General features: G+C 42.3%; 1 protein-coding gene across 5 annotated transcripts in view; it reads right to left on the bottom strand.

Annotated features, from left to right (window-relative positions):
• The window catches only part of ubr1 (ubiquitin protein ligase E3 component n-recognin 1), a 299,112-nt gene that overhangs the window by 151,937 nt on the left and 132,531 nt on the right, over window positions 1-14,644 (bottom strand). For 4 of the 5 annotated variants that reach the window (XM_073040481.1, XM_073040484.1, XM_073040485.1 and 1 more), the window contains 2 exons: window positions 9,584-9,647; window positions 3,002-3,126 (listed from right to left, as the gene is read on the bottom strand). In XM_073040481.1, coding sequence (XP_072896582.1) covers window positions 3,002-3,126; window positions 9,584-9,647 — 189 coding nt within the window. The remainder of the gene's footprint in view (window positions 1-3,001; window positions 3,127-9,583; window positions 9,648-14,644) is intronic. The other variant, XM_073040482.1, reaches the window with a different exon arrangement.

The following is a 14,644-nucleotide window of genomic DNA, read 5'->3' as shown; positions in this document are numbered from 1 at the left end:
CCTGCTCAATTAACTCAATTTGTCACTTCAGGGGAGAATGACAACTGTCTTCAAGTTGGCAGATAAGGTGTCTGCTTTCAAAGCCAAACTGGAACTGTGGGGACGGCAAGTGGACTGGGGTATATTTGACATGTTCCCAACATTAGCTGGGATTTTGGGAGAGACTGAGGCTGCATAGTCCTTCTCACAGCTGGTGCGTGATCACCTATCTTAGCTGGCGACAGAATTCGAGCATTACTTCCCAACCACAAATGACCCAAGACGTGCAAAGGAATGGGTCCGTGACCCATTTGTGAATGTCCCCGGTGAATCATCCATGTCAGCACGAGAAGAAGATCAACTCCTCGAGCTTGCAAATGACGGTGGGCTGAAAAGTATGTTTGACATAACATCTCTGCCGACATTCTGGATCAAAGTCAAGGCTGAATATCCTGAGATAGCCACAAAAGCACTGAAAACATTGCTTCCATTTCCAACACCATATCTCTGCGAAACAGGGTTTTCAGCAATGAATGCAACGAAAACTAAATTGCGGAATAGACTAGACATAGAGAACCCCCTTCGAGTATCGCTGTCTTCCATCATCCCTCGATGGGACCGTCTTGTTGCAGGGAAACAAGCCCAGGGCTCCCACTGATTCAGTGATATTGGTGTGTTGCAATGATTTTATATGTTCATACGAGGAAAATATGCGCTGTGTGTTTAATATCCAAACATTACTTAAAATGCTATGATGCTATTGACTTATAAGTGACTTATAATTGACTTATCACTATATATTCATGAGAGGAAAATATGCGCTGTGTGTTTAATATTAAATTCATTAGATAAATCCTTTTAGAAACTAAATTAAGTGTATTAGCCACTTATAAATGACTTATAGTTGACTTATCACCTATATTCTGGTCGTGATTAACACCCCCCCCCCCCCCCCCCAGGTCCGCAAGAATATTGTCAATATTAAACCGGTCCATGGTGCAAAAAAAGTTGGTGACTCCTGGTGTAGACTAAGCAATGGACTAAGCAGACATCCCTGAAGTGCTCAGTGTTGATTTCAGTGAGATGGAGATGTTATTTCCAATCAGCACAGACTGTGGACTTCCAATTTGCAGTGTGTCCAGGTCTTTACTGAGGCAGGAGTTGATTCTAGCCATAACCAACATCTCAAAGCACTTCATCACAGTATATGTGAGAGCTACTGGACGATAGTCATTAAGGCAGCTCACACTACTCTTCTGGTATAATTACTGCAGGTCAAAACTTCCGACTGTTGCAATGAGAGATTGTAATTGTCTTTGAAGACCACCGCCAGACGGTTGGATAGGTTCTCAGAGCCTTACCAGGTACTCCGGTCAGGGCCTGTTGCATTGCAAGGGTTCACCCTCTTGAAAGAGGGCCTCCGAGATAAAGATCACAGGGTCACCGGGTGCTGTAAGGACTTGCATAGGCGTAGTTTTATTCTCCCTTGCAAAGTATGCAAAAAAGGTGTTGAGTTTGCTTGGGAGTGAAACACTGCTGCCATTCATGATGTTGGGTTTTGCTTTGTAGGAAGTAATGGCCAGCAAACTCTGCCAGAGTTGATGTCATTTCCAACCTTGCTCAGAATTGTTCCTTAGCTCTTGAATAACCCTCTGCAAATCATACCTGGTTTTCTTATAGAGACCTAGGTTGCCAGACTTCAGTGCCACAGATCTATTCCTCAGTAGACTATGAACTTTCTGCTTCATCCATGGCTTTTGATTTGGGTATGTACAGTACATTCTTGTAGGCACATAATTATCCAAGGAAGACAGTGACAGCTGTGGCGTACTTATTCAGACTCGAAAATGAATCCCTGAGTATTGTCCAGTTCACCGATTCAAAGCAGTCTGTAAATGCTCCTGTGCCTTCCTTGTCCATACTTTTTTGGTCCTGACTACCGGTGCTACAGTCTTCAGTTTTTGCCTATACTCAGCCAGGTGTTTAGACTATCCAAAGTGTGGGCATGGAATAGCATGGTAAGCACTCTTTGATGGTGATATAACAGTGTATTGTTTCCGCTGGTACTACAAGTGATTTGTTGGTAACAGAGACTTCTTCAAGTTGGCCCAGTTGAAGACCCAAAAAGATGGGTAAGGCATCAGGATGTGCTCTTTCATTGCTCAGTTTGTCTAGAGACTGTTTTTCATTAGCCTAAGGTGGAATGTACACTACAACCAGAATGATTGCTGAAATCTCACATGGAGGTAAAATGGACTACACTTGATTGTGAGGTTTTCCAGGTATGGTGAACAGGTCTGGGATACCACTGCCACATTTATATACCACAAAGAGTTGATCATGAAGCACAGTCCTCCTCCCCTGCTTTTCAAAGACTCAGCAGTCCTATCTTGGTGGTGTATTGTGAACCCATTGATCTCAATCGCTGCATTCAGAATGCAAAGGGTTAACCAAGATTCAGTGAAACAAAAGAGGCAAGTGGTCCTAATGTTCCTCTGATACAGCACCTTAGCTGAGAACTTCAATTTCATTTACCAAAGACTGTACACTTGCAAACGAGATGGTTGGTATTGGAAATCAAAAGATGTGCTTCTTTAAATGAACTATTAGTTCAACTTGGCATCCCCTCTTCTACTATCTGAAAGGGAATCCATGACCAGAGTCTGTTCAAGTTCTGTCAATTTTAAGTAATGATCAATTTTTTAAAGTCACATTAAAATGATGTTACTACCTGTACAGACCTTAGATGTAGTTGTGGTTCTCAGCTGTAGCAGACTGAAACAGAAGTACTTGATGGTATCCATTACATCTGCAAGCACAAGTTGCCTTGTCGGTGGCGCCCCAGAAGCAACAATTATGCTCCAATGTCATATGGTCTGATAGGAATTCAACTGCTTTCAAATACTCTGAAGCAGCATGAGTTGACAAATGGTCAATATCAATGGAAGTACTATCTTTGCCCTACTTTAAATACACAGCTCTAAGTGTCAAGAAAAATATTTGATGAGCTGGGTACACTCACATTCTCAGGTAATAATTTTGCCAGTTCACTGTGAGGCATTGGTTCAATACACAGTAAATGGATCACCTCTCTTAGAGTGACATCATCTTTCATCACATGGCCTACTCCAGGCACATACCTCTCCCCTGCATGGAAACAAGATGCAAACTTATTAGTCTATGATGGTGGAAGGTTGGTATTCAAACTGATATGCCAACAGGTTAAAAGAATAGAATATCAATTAGAGGCATAGTTAAGATGAAAGCATACAGTCTTAACATAGAATCACACAGCAAGATACAGGCCCTTTGGCCCATGATTTTTGTGTTGATCTTATAACGTACCCTAGATCAATCTAACCCTTCCCTCCTACAAAGCCCTACATTTTTTTCCATCATAAATGTGCCTCTTTAAGATTATATTTAATGTCCCTAATTTACCTGCCTCTACCTACACCCTTGTCAAGTCACCACTCATTTTTGTTTGGCCCAAAGAGAAAAGCCCCAGACAGATCCCTACAGAACACCTTGCTCACTTAAAACACTCTGCCTTCTATGGGCAAGCCATTTGTAAATCATCCAATCAAGTGGAACTGGTCCGGTGATCAGTGAGGACACAAAGATCATTGCCAAAGGTGCAGCAGTCTCTTCCCTCACTTCCCATAGCAACCTGAGGTATATTCCATCCAGCCCCAGGGTCTTGTCTCTCCGAATGTTTTTCTAAGGTTCCAGCTTATCCTCCTTCTTAACACTGACATGTTCCAGCACGGTAGCCTGTTTTACACTGTACTCACAAACGTCATGGCCCCTCTCACTAGTTAATATCTAAGCAAAATATTCATAAAGGACATTCCCTACCTCCTCCAACACCAGGCACATTTTCTTTTCTTTCCCTGAACGATCCTACCCTCACTCTGCTCATCCTCTTGCTCTTGATATACTTGTCGAACACAGTGGTTTTCCTTAATCTTACTCACCAAGACCATCTTATGCACCCTTCTAGCTCTCCTTTGCCATTTTTAAGCTTGTTCCTGATGACATTGTAACTCTCCTGTGTCTTGTCTGATCTTTGCTTACTAAATCTTAAGGAAGCTTTCTCCTTCTTCCTGACAAGATGTCCCACATCTCTTGTCAACCATGGTTCCTTCACCCTACCGTATTTTCCCTGCTTGAAGGGAACAAAGCTATCTCAAACCCCATACAAGCGCTCTCTAAACAACTTCCACATTTTAGGTGTTTGCAATTTATGCTCCCAAGTTCCTGCCTAATCACATCATAATTTCCTCTCCCTTAATTAAATATGTTCCCATACTGTCTGCTCCTATCCCTGTCCAACCACATGGTAAAGGTCAGGGAGTTGTAGTTAGTGTCTCTGAGAGAGATCTGATACCTGATCAGGTTTGTTGCCTAGAACCAGATCCAATTTGATCTTTTCTCTAGTCAGCACGTCTACATACTGTGTCCGGAATCCTTCCTGCACACAGCTACCAAATTCTACCCCATCTAAATCCTTTGCACGAAAGAGGTGCCAATTACTATCAGGGAAGTTAAGGTCACTCACGAGAACAACCCTGATATTTTTGCACCTTTCCAAATTCTACTCACCAATCTGTCCTATAGTGTTCCTTCTGTTATTGTGGGGGGGGGGGGGCAGGGGGGGTTACAGAATACTCCTAATAGAGTGAACACTTCCTTCCTGTTTCTGACTTCTATCCACAATGATTCAATAGAAAACCCCTCCATTACCTCCAGGATGTCCTCCCTTTGTGCAGCTGTGTTACCATTCCTGATTAGCTGTGTCATTCTCCCACCTTTTTTACTTCCTTCCCTGTCCCTTTTGCAACAACTAAAACCCAGAACATCCAGCAGCCTTGTGACAGGTAAATCTCCGTAATGGCCACAATCCTATAGTCCCGTGCACTGAACCATGTTGCAAGTTGATCATACTTGTTCCTGATACTTCCTGCACAAAAATAGACAAAACTTCAACCCTTTCCATTGACAGCAATTTTATTCCATTAACTGCCTGCCATTACTCATAAGCTACAACTACAAGTAGCTGTACACCAAATGCCCCATCCTCTGCCCTGTCACTGATTCCCATCTCCCTGCCAAACTAGTTTAAACCTTGTCCAACAGCTCTGGCAAACCTGCCCACAAGGATATTACTCCCTCTCAAGTTCAGGAGTAACCCATCCTTTGTGCACATGTCATACTTCCCCAGAAGAGATCCCAATGATCCACAAATCCAAAACCATGCCCCTGCACAAATTCCTCAGTCACATATTCATTTACCACATCATCTTGTTCTAACCTTCATTGGCACGTGGCACAGGCAGCAATCCTGAGATTACTAGCATTGAGTTCTGCTTTTCAGCTTCCTACTTAGCTCCCAATATTCTCTTTTCAGAACCTCATTCTCTTTCCTGTCTATGTCGGTAAGTCACAACTTCTGGCTGCTTACCCTCTCCCTTTAGAATGCTGTGGACCTGATCTGAAACATCCCTGACCCTAGCACCTGGGAGACAACATACCATCCAAGAGTCTTGTTCACGTCCACAGAACTTCCAGTCTGCTCCCCTAACTACTAAATGTCCTATCACCACTAACACTCCTCTTCTCCCCCATTCCTTTCTGAACCAGGCTCAGTTCTAGTTACCTGGTCACTGTGGCTTTCCTCGATAGGTTAATCACCCACCCCCACCAAAAAGTACCCAAAGTGTTATACCTGTTATTGAAGGGAACAGCCATAGGGGTACTCTGCACAATCTGCCTATTCCCTTTCCCTCTCCCTGTCCTGACAGTCACCCAGCTACCTGCCTCCTGCAAGTTAGAGGTGACTAGCTCACTGTAGCTTTTATTTATCACTTCCTTATTTGGACATATGAGCTGAAGGTCATCCAACTTCAGCTCCAGTTCCCTGAGTAATGAGTTCACGCAGATTTAGCTATCAGGCAGACTGGAGGTCTCTCACTTTTTTAGCTAGGCAAAGAAAGGAAGCTTACCAGAAAGTACGAGCAAATCTGCAGATGCTGGAAATTCAAACAACACACACAAAATGCTGGTGGAACACAGCAGGACAGGCAGCATCTATAAGGAGAAGCACTGTCGACGTTTCAGGCCGAGACCCTTCGTCCTGACAGTGCTTTTCCTTATAGATGCTGCCTGGCCTGCTGTGTTCCACCAGCATTTTGTGTGTGAAGCTTACCAGAACTTACCTTTGCCTCCACCTCTTCTTGCCAAAGTCCTGGGGGGCTCCTCTCTGACACTGCTCACTCACACAATGATCACTTCGCTTAAACCCAACTTCTTTTTATAGAACTTTGCCAAATCCCTAATAAACTACAGTATTTCAAGCCCACTAAAAAGTTCCAAAATCTCAGAGCTTGTGCTCACCTCCCTCACCTCCAAACAAGTAACTTCGCAACACCTCAAGTCTGTCAGAAGTTCTGAAAAGCCCCATTCACATTTCAAACGTTGAGCTCAGCTCACTCACCTCCAAACAATTTCCCAGGATGTGGAAACAACAACCAGAGTCATCACAAACAAGAGAAAATCTGCAGATGCTGGAAATCGAAGCAACACACACAAAATGTTGGCCAGGCAGCATCATGAAAAAGAGTACAGTCAATGTTTCGGGCCAAGGCCTTTCATCAGAACTGGGGAAATAAGATGAGGAGTCAGAGTAAGAAGGGTGGGGTAGAAGAGGAAGAATCACAAGGTGATAGGTGAAACAGGAGTGGGGGTGAGGGGTGAAGTAAAGAGCTGGGAAGTTGATTGGTGAAGGAGATACAGGGCTGGAGAAGGGTATCTGATAGGACAGGACAGAAGATCATGGAAGAAAGAAAAGGGGGAGCAGCACCAGAGGGAGGTGATGGGCAGGTAAGGGGATAAGGTGACAGAGAGAAATATTAATAAGAATGGTGAAGGTGGGGGGGACGGGGGCATGACCGGAAGTTCAAGAATTTGATGTTTATGCCATCAGGTTAGAGGCTGCCCAGAAGAATATAAGGCATTGCTCCTCCAACATATAAGGCATTGCTGATCCCTGCGGAAAGCAGAAAATTGGGGGGGGGGGGGGGGGGGGGAGAGAGGAAAGATGTGCTTGGTGAGGGGATCCTATTGGAAATGGCACAATTCCAATTGAAAACAAGGGAAAATCTGCAGATGCTGGAAATCCAACCATTCCAATCACAAACAATATTGCCCTCAACTGCATCACTTCCATTTCGCACACATCTGCCTTAGTCCATCCTCCCGCACCCCACCAGAGATAGGGCTCCTCTTGTTCTCACCTACCACCCCACCAGCTTCCATGTCCAGCACATAATTCACTGTAACTTCCACCATCTCCAATAGGTTCCCACCACCAAGCACATTCCCCCCCACCCCCCGTCTACTTTCTGCTTTCTGCAGAATCACTTCCCACGTAACTCCCTTGTCCATTCGTCCATGGCCTCCTCTACTGTCATGATGAGGCCACACTCAGGTTGGAGGAGCAACACCTTATATTCTGTCTGGGCAGCCTCCAACCTCATGGCATGAACATCGAATTTCCAGTAATTCCCCCTCCCCCAACCCTTCACCATTCCCCTTTTCCCTCTCTCACCTTATCTCCTTGCCTGCCCATTACCGACCTCTGGTGCTCCTCCCCCTTTTCTTTCTTCCATGGCCTTCTGTCCTCTCCTATCAGATTCCCCCTTCTCCAGTCCTGTATCTCTTTCACATATCAACTTCCTAGCTCTTTACTTCACCCCTCCCCCTGGCCTCCTGGTTTCACCTATCACTTTGTGTTTTTTTCCTCCCATCACCCCACCTTCTTACACTGACTCCTCAACTTTTTTCCTCCAGACCTGATGAAGTGGCTTGGTCCAAAACATCAACTGAACTCTTTTCCATAGATTCTGCCTGGCCGGCTGAGTTCCTCCAGCATGTGTTGCAAGAATTAGAGTGCAAAGGTTTAAGGAGAAAAGGAAAGCTTTAATAGAAACCTGAAGAGCAACTTTTTCACCCAGAGAGTGGTTAGTACATGGACTAAGCTGCCCGAGAAAGTGGTTGAGGCAGGTACATTAACAACATTTAAAAGGTATGCAGGAAAGGATCAGAAGGATAAGGGCAAATGAGACCAGCTTAGATGTTGACCTTGGTTAGTATGGACCAGTTGGGACAAAGGGCCCATTTTCACTGTTTATGATTCAGTATAGAAAACTTGGACTGCAATTAAAATGTTACATAAATTCTGCATCTAACACATTAGAGCCTACACCAAATAGTTCTGCAGGCCAAGAGTCATCTGCCTCTCAAGTGTATGCTAATTGATTAAAAAAGAGGCTAAAAAAATCTTGCAGATTGAATATAATCTGGGGAAATGTGGGAGTCTTGAAAGAATATAAAACCAGAAGTCTGTTTACAGAGATTGTAGATTGTTGATGAACACAGGGATCTCAGCATCTTCACTCAGGAAACAAAATCAGAACACTATTCCCTCGTTACCTACAAACAAGCCAAAAGAAATATTGACACAAAGGGATTTAACAAAAAATAAAATAGGGTAGTCTTACAGGCCTACATAGCTCTGGTAAGACTAATCCTCGAGTTCAATTTTCGTGCCCTTAACTGAGGATGAAATATCTGCGATACCGACAATTCACAACAGATTTTTATGTATTTATTTATCTTTTAAATTTAGCGATACAGCACAGAGTAGGCCCTTCGCTGTCCCAACAACCTCCCGACAAACCTGATAAACCCCAACTTAATCGTGGGACAATTTACAATGACTAATTAATCACCCAGTAAGTCTTTGGACTATGGGAGGAAACCAGAGCACCCAGGGGAAACCCACACATTCAATGGCAAGGACTCCTTATAGAATTGCATCAGAATTGAAATCCAAACTCCGGAACGTCTGGAGCTGTAATAGCAGCAGTGCCAGGGTTAATTAAGTTAATTGAAGGGGTGGGACTGTAGTTGTGTTAGAAGAATTAACAGCTTCTTAATGAAAAATTTAAGATTCTTGAGGGCACTAACAGTCAAGACCTAAGAGGATCTTTCACTCATGATGGATGCAAGAACAGACTGGCATAGTTAGGTTTGTCCGTTTAAGCTGATGAGTTAGAATGAGGATGGAGAACCTGGAAATATGTAGCTTAGAGTATGGTGGTGGATGAGCTTATATATCCAATGCTAGCAATTCCTAATGCAAGTAAAGGTTATTGAAACCAGGCAGCAAAGTAGCGTTGATGTCACTGATCAGATATTAAAAAATTTAATGACACAGTAGGCTCAAGGGAGAGACCACTTAGCAAACTCTATTTAATGTTCTACAGCATCAGCATAAGAGGGCTGTTGAGTATAGTAAGTCCTGCTCAATTTCTTATATTCTAATGCCGGTTTACAGTCTGCTATTGTTTTTCCTATCAGATATATTTAAACAAGTTGTTAATCTGAAGCATTAGGATGAGCCATCATCTATTTGTTTGAATTTATGCGACACATGCTTTGTGCGTCATCTTGCTTTTCACTAAATTGGATTCAGCTGGAACTCTAAATGGACTCATTTGTACATTACATTCAGCCTTTAATTAATAAAATGAAGTCTTACCAACAACCATAATAATGAGGTGGAGTAATTCGTCGATTAAAATATTAGTTTGTTGGATTACATCCTGCAATATATAAAAGGCAATTAAAAACTCATTAACAGATTGGACAATTTTAAATTAAAGCTGTTTCATTGTTTTAAAATATTAAATGACTCTCATGCAAAAATTGAGATAAAATACAAAAGTAAAACAGCAACTTTAAATTTAAGCCAACTTCTTCCATTAAGCTGAGCATGTTGCCGAGTCAGATACTGACAGAATTGCAAGTTACAGCTACTTGTTTTCTCCTTTATCTACTCCACTTGATACTGTGCACAAAGGAAGATGGCTGTGGTTGCTGGAGATGAATCATCCCAGCCCCAGAATGTCACTGGAGAAGTTCACAGGGCAATGCCTTAAAGGTCCAATCATCCTCAGCAGTTCTGGAGTGAAATGTTCTCTGATGATTGCAATGTACAACCCCATTCATGCTTTCTAAATGTAGCATGGTGCAAGGCAAGAACAACACTCATGGTAACAGCAAGTGACATCCACTGCCATACTAATACCAGGTAACAACCGCCAACAATAGAATCTAACTAAAACCATACAGAGGAGCAGAATTAGGTCATTTGGCCCATTGAGTCATTATGCATCATGGCTGATTTATTATCCCTCTCAACCCCGTTTTGCCTTCTCCCTGTAACCTCTGACATCCCAATTTATCACGAAACTGCGTTAAATACCAAACCTCTGCATTAAATATCCCAAATAACTTGGCTCTCAAAGATGTCTATGGCAAGGACTTCCACAGATTCACTGCCCTCTCCTTAAATAAATTTTCCCTGATCTTGGTTCTAAATGGATGTCAATCTATTCTGAGTCTGTGCGACTCCCCCACTGTAAGAAATATCCTTGTCATATCCACTCTAACTAGGGATTTCAATATTCAATATTCTCCATTCTTCTAAATTCCAACAAGCACAGGCTCAGAGCCATCAAGTGCTCATGTTAATCTTTCATTCCCAGAATTATTCTTGTGAACCTCCTCTAGACCTTCTCCAATGCCAGCACATCTTTTCTTGTACAAGGGGCCCAAAACTGCTCACAATACTCCAAGTACAGTCTGACCAGTATCTTATAAAGCCTCAGCATTACATTCTTGTTTTTGTATTCCAGTTCTCCCAAAATGAACACTAACTTTGCATTTGTCTTCCTTGCCAGTGACTAAACTGCACTGATTTCTCTTCCTTCACACTCCTCAGCATCTGGCACACTGCTAGTGTCTTCCACAGTGAAGACTGATGCATAATACTTATTTACTTTTTCTGCCATTCCCTTGTCTCTCATTATTATTTCTCTGGCCTCATTTCTTCCCGCTAATTTTTGCGTTGTTGTATGCCCTCTCTTTTGCTTTTACATTAGCTTTGACTTCCCTTGTCAGCCATGGTTGTACTATTTTGACATTTGAATGTTTCCTTGCTTTGAAATGCATCTGTCCTGCACCTTCCTCATAGTTTCCAGAAACTCACGCCAATGCTGCTCTGTTGTCACCTCTGTTAGCATCTCCTTCCAATTTACTTTAGCCAACTCCTCTATCGTATCACTGTAATTTCTGTTACTCCACTGAAATACTGCTACATCAGTCTTTACTTTCTCCCTATCAAATTTCAAGTTGAACTCAATCCTATTGTGATCACTGCCATTCTAGTATTCATGGATCTTCTATTCATGCTTGTATCTTCCCTGTTAAACAACCTCATGTGTATAAGATGATGAGAAGCATTAATTGTGTGGATAGTCAGAGGCTTTTTCCCAGGGCTGAAATGGCTAGCATGAGAGGGCACAGTTTTGAGGTGCTTGAAAGTAGGTACAGATGAGATGTCAGGGGTAAGTTGTTTTTTTTTTTACGCAGAGAGTGGTGATTGCGTGGAATGAGCTGCCAGCGATGATGTTGGAGGCAGACACGATGGGGTCTTTTAAGAGACTCCTGGATAGGTACATGGAACTCAGAAAAATAGAGGGCTATAGGTAACCCTAGGTAACTTCTAAGGTAAGGACATGCTCAGCACAGCTTTGTGGGCCGAAGGGCCTGTATTGTGCTGTAGGTTTTCTATGTTTCTATGTTTTATCAAAGGCCTTCTGAAAATCCAAATAAACTTCCACTGACTCTCCTTTGTCTATCCTGCTTGTTACAAGTACCCCAAAACTGCATCCTTAATAGTAGACTCCAACATCTTTCCCATCAGCTAACTTTCCCATAATTTCCGTTTTTCTGCCCTTCTTAAAGAGTAGTGATAATTGCAATATTCCAGTCCTCCAGAACCATCCAGTCTTGAAAGATCATTAATCATGCCTCCCCCAAAAATCTTCAGCTTACTCTTTCAGAAGTCTGGGGTGTAGTTCCATCAGATCTTGGTGTCTGATCTACCTTCGTATTTTTCAGTTTCTGAAGCACCTTCTTCTTAGTAATAGCAAAAACGCTCACTCCTGCCACTCTCACATTTCCAGCATTCTGCTGGTGTCTTTCACAGTGAAGACTGATGCAAAATACTTGCATTCATTCACAATTTCTATGTCCCCCATTATTACATCTCCAGTGTAATTTTCCAGCTGTCCACACCTACTCATCTCTCATTTACTCTTTATATATCTGAAAAACTTCTTGTATCCTCTTTTATATTATTGGCCAGCTTACCCTCATCTTTCCTCTCTTTTGGCTTTTTAGTTGTTTTCTGTTGGTTTTGTAAAGTTTCCCAATCCTTTACCTTCCAACTAATTTTTGAGATATTCTATACCCTCTCTTTTGCTTTTATGGAAACTTAAGCCTTCCCTTGTTAGCCTCATCCCTCTTTAGAATACTCCTTCATCTTTTGGAAGTATTTTGCCTGCGCCTCCAAATTGCTCTCAGAAACTCCAGCCATTGCTGTGCTGTTGTCATCCCTGCTCACGTCCCCTTCCAATCAACATTGGCCAGCTTTTCTCTCATGCCTCAGTAATTCCCTTTACTCCATTTAGTACAGATACATTTGATTTTAGCTTCTCCTTCTCAAACTGCATGGTGAATTCTACTTCCTTTTGACATCTGATGGTGTTATTATTCTCAAATTCTCAACCTTCCATGACCTGGAAGTCATCACTTCACAAAACTGGATTAATTGGAGCATTGACTGGTCGGCAGAAAACAGAGTGGGAATAAAGGGATCCTATCCTGGCTCGCTGCCTGTTACCAGTGGAATTCCACATGGGTTGGAGATGGGAACACTGCTTTTTAAAATGTACGTCAATGATTTGGTCTACGTTATTAATGGATTTGTGGCTAAGTTTGCCGATGATAGAAAGAAAGGTAGAGGAGCGGGTAGTGTTGAGGAAATAGAGACTTAGATAGTTTAGGGGAATGGCAAAGAAGTGGCAAATGAAATACGATGTTGCAAAATGTATGGTCATGCACTTTGGTGGAAGAAATAAACAGGCAGACAATTATTTAGACAGGGAGAGAATTCAAAATGCAGATATTCAAAGGGACTTGGGAGTCCTTGTGCAAGATACCCTAAAGGTTAACCTTCAGGTTGAATCGGTTGTGAAGAAAATGAATGCAATGTTGGCATTCATTTCTAGAAGTATAGAATATAAGAGCAGAGATATGATGTTGAGGCTCTATAAGGCAATCGTGAGTATTGTTAGTATTGTGTACAGTTTTGGGCTCCTTATTTTAGAAAGGATATACTGACATTGGAGAGGGTTCAGAGCAGATTCACAAGAATAATTCCAGGAATGAAAGGCTTACTGTATGAGGAACGTCTGCCAGCTCTTAGGCTGTATTCCCTGGAGTTCAGGAGAATAAGGGAGGGATCTCATAGAAACATTCCGAATGTTAAAAAGCCCGAACAGATTAGATATGGCAAAGGTATTTCCCATGGTAGGGGGTTCTAGGACAAAAAGGTATGGCTTCAGGATTGAAGGGCGTCCATTTAGAACAGAGATGCAGAGAAATTACTTTAGTCAGAAGGTGGTAAATGGAGTAAAGGGAATTACTGAGGCATGAGAGAAAAGCTGGCCAATGTTGATTGGAAGGGGACGTGAGCAGGGATGTTGTCACAAGCAGCTGTGGAGGCCAAGTCATTGAGTGCATTTAAGGCAGAGATAGATAGGTTCTTGATTAGCCAGAGCATCAAAGGGTATGGGGTGAAGGCAGGGGAGTGGGGATGACTGGATGAAGTGGATCAGCCCATGATTGAATGGCGGAGTCGACTCGAAGGGCTGAATGGCTTACTTCTGCTCCTATATCTTAATTCTGAGGCTGGAGGAACGCAGCAGGTGATTTATTAGTTTCACTTTTATAGTTGGTGGGTCAAATTTCTGGGAACTCCTACATAACAGCACTGAGGAAGAACACTGACAGTACAGACTGGACAACTATGGATGAGCAATAAATGCTGAGTTTGCTGTTAACATTGATATCCCATGAATGATTAAAATAAGGGAAGAAGGGAGCTTTAAGAAAGCCAGGTTCATGTCTTTTTCGCCTACAGAAGTGGAATGCAGTATATTCAGCAATAAACCTGAGTTCCTCGTGTTCACAACATATTGCTTACAAATGGGTTTCAAAACAGAACAAGGACAAGTTAAAAAAAAATCACTGGACATGTTGAACAATGATGTAGTTAGTTGGAATGGTTGAACATCAGTTACTGTCCTGTAAATTGTGAAGATGGTAGAGGGAAACTGCAAAGTGATACAGACAGTTAAAGTAATTGGGAAAAATTGCATAAAAGTAGCACTCTGAAGAAATTCATGACATTGCCCATGTTGGCATGAAAAATAAAACAAGAGCATTTGTGCTGAAAGACTGGATAGCTGACAGGTAGAGCAATCTAGTTGACCAAGCTATGTGTGAATTGAAGACGACGCCTAACATAAATACTGGAACTGATAAGAAAAGCTAACAGAATGTTAATTGCTAATGGAATTGAATACAAATGTTGACTATATTTGTGTATATAGACATTGGTGAGCACCACATTATATCATATGGAAATGGGTTGGAAGAAGTACAGAGATAGTTTACTGGATCAACACCT

This window comes from Hemitrygon akajei, chromosome 3 (genome assembly GCF_048418815.1).
Source record: "Hemitrygon akajei chromosome 3, sHemAka1.3, whole genome shotgun sequence".
NCBI classification, from domain to species: Eukaryota; Metazoa; Chordata; class Chondrichthyes; order Myliobatiformes; family Dasyatidae; genus Hemitrygon; species Hemitrygon akajei.
This window is presented reverse-complemented; position numbering and strand designations above follow the sequence as displayed.